This window comes from Pundamilia nyererei, unplaced genomic scaffold, assembly GCF_000239375.1.
Source record: "Pundamilia nyererei isolate P.nyererei 1_Seehausen unplaced genomic scaffold, PunNye1.0 scaffold00155, whole genome shotgun sequence".
Classification (NCBI taxonomy): domain Eukaryota; kingdom Metazoa; phylum Chordata; class Actinopteri; order Cichliformes; family Cichlidae; genus Pundamilia; species Pundamilia nyererei.
The window spans coordinates 1,154,025-1,155,041 of NW_005187556.1; the positions used below are offsets into that span (position 1 = coordinate 1,154,025).

The 1,017-nt window shown below is 46.6% G+C and overlaps 1 protein-coding gene across 1 annotated transcript in view; it reads right to left on the reverse strand.

Annotated features, from left to right (window-relative positions):
* The window catches only part of LOC102215018 (CCR4-NOT transcription complex subunit 3-like), a 39,346-nt gene continuing 38,329 nt past the window's right edge, over positions 1-1,017 (reverse strand). The window contains exons 17-19 of the mRNA XM_013913859.1: positions 952-1,013; positions 504-629; positions 1-368 (exon numbers count right to left, since the gene is read on the reverse strand). Coding sequence (XP_013769313.1) covers positions 270-368; positions 504-629; positions 952-1,013 — 287 coding nt within the window. The 3' untranslated portion in view covers positions 1-269. The remainder of the gene's footprint in view (positions 369-503; positions 630-951; positions 1,014-1,017) is intronic.

Below are 1,017 nucleotides of genomic sequence, written 5' to 3' on the forward strand. Positions count from 1 at the left end.
AAAAAAAGGCCTGCTGATGAAGAGATAGAAAGAAGAAAGGAGGAGATGATGGGAGTGGGAGGGGTTATCACTGCCGGTGTGAGGATGGTAAGGCGGGATTTGGAGGGTCAGGAGGAGGGACGAAACCCGCCCGCCCCCCTCCGGCCCGCACGTCTCCTTTTCCCAGTGAGCTGAGGTCAAATCCAGGAATGTCAGCAGGTGGATCAACCTTCTCCATGCGTCCATCTCTCACTTTCTCAGCTGTCAGTCCTGTCGCTTCTCTCTGCACGTCACTGGAGGTCTCGGTCTTCGAGGTACCGGTACTCAAACGTGAAGCCCTCCTTCTTCCGCTGGCCCCATTTCTCATAGTCAAAGTAAATGTATGTTCCCTAAAACAAGCAAAGAAAACACTAAGTTTGAAGACAAAGAGGAAGGCGGTCAACGCACGACTAAATGTTAGCAGAAACATCCAGATCGTTAACATTTTTAAACTCTGCGGCTGAACACACAGATGTGATTCTCACCTGCTCAAACTCATCAGTGATGGTCTTGGGTTCTTCGTGCCTCTGAAACCACATCATGTACTTGGTGTGGAACCTCCACGACTGCTTCTTCAGGGCTTTGGCTGCCAGATACTGGGCCTTAGTGCCCTGCAGAGAGGGAGAGAGGAGAAGACGAGTGCTGAGAAATGAGACTAAATTAGGAGCACGTTTTGGCTCTGAGGAGAAAGAAATCCTCAATTTTACTTGTAATATGATTCATAAATACCTCATGAGCCTAAATTAAATCTGACTTTAGTGTAATCAATTTAGTCTTGACCCTGGACTCCCTAACAGGCCCTTCTTTCATTTAAACTAATCATCTTCATCCTCCAAATTCCGATTCAGCAGATCCAATTATAACCTAAAACAGTCTCACAGAAAGAGTTTGCTGTAAACAACATTTAAGCAGAAACGGACCAACACAGCTTACCTCCAGGTAGTAAAAGATGAAGAAGAGGGTCTCTGTGGAAAGCCTCTGGTAAAACTCTACAGTGTC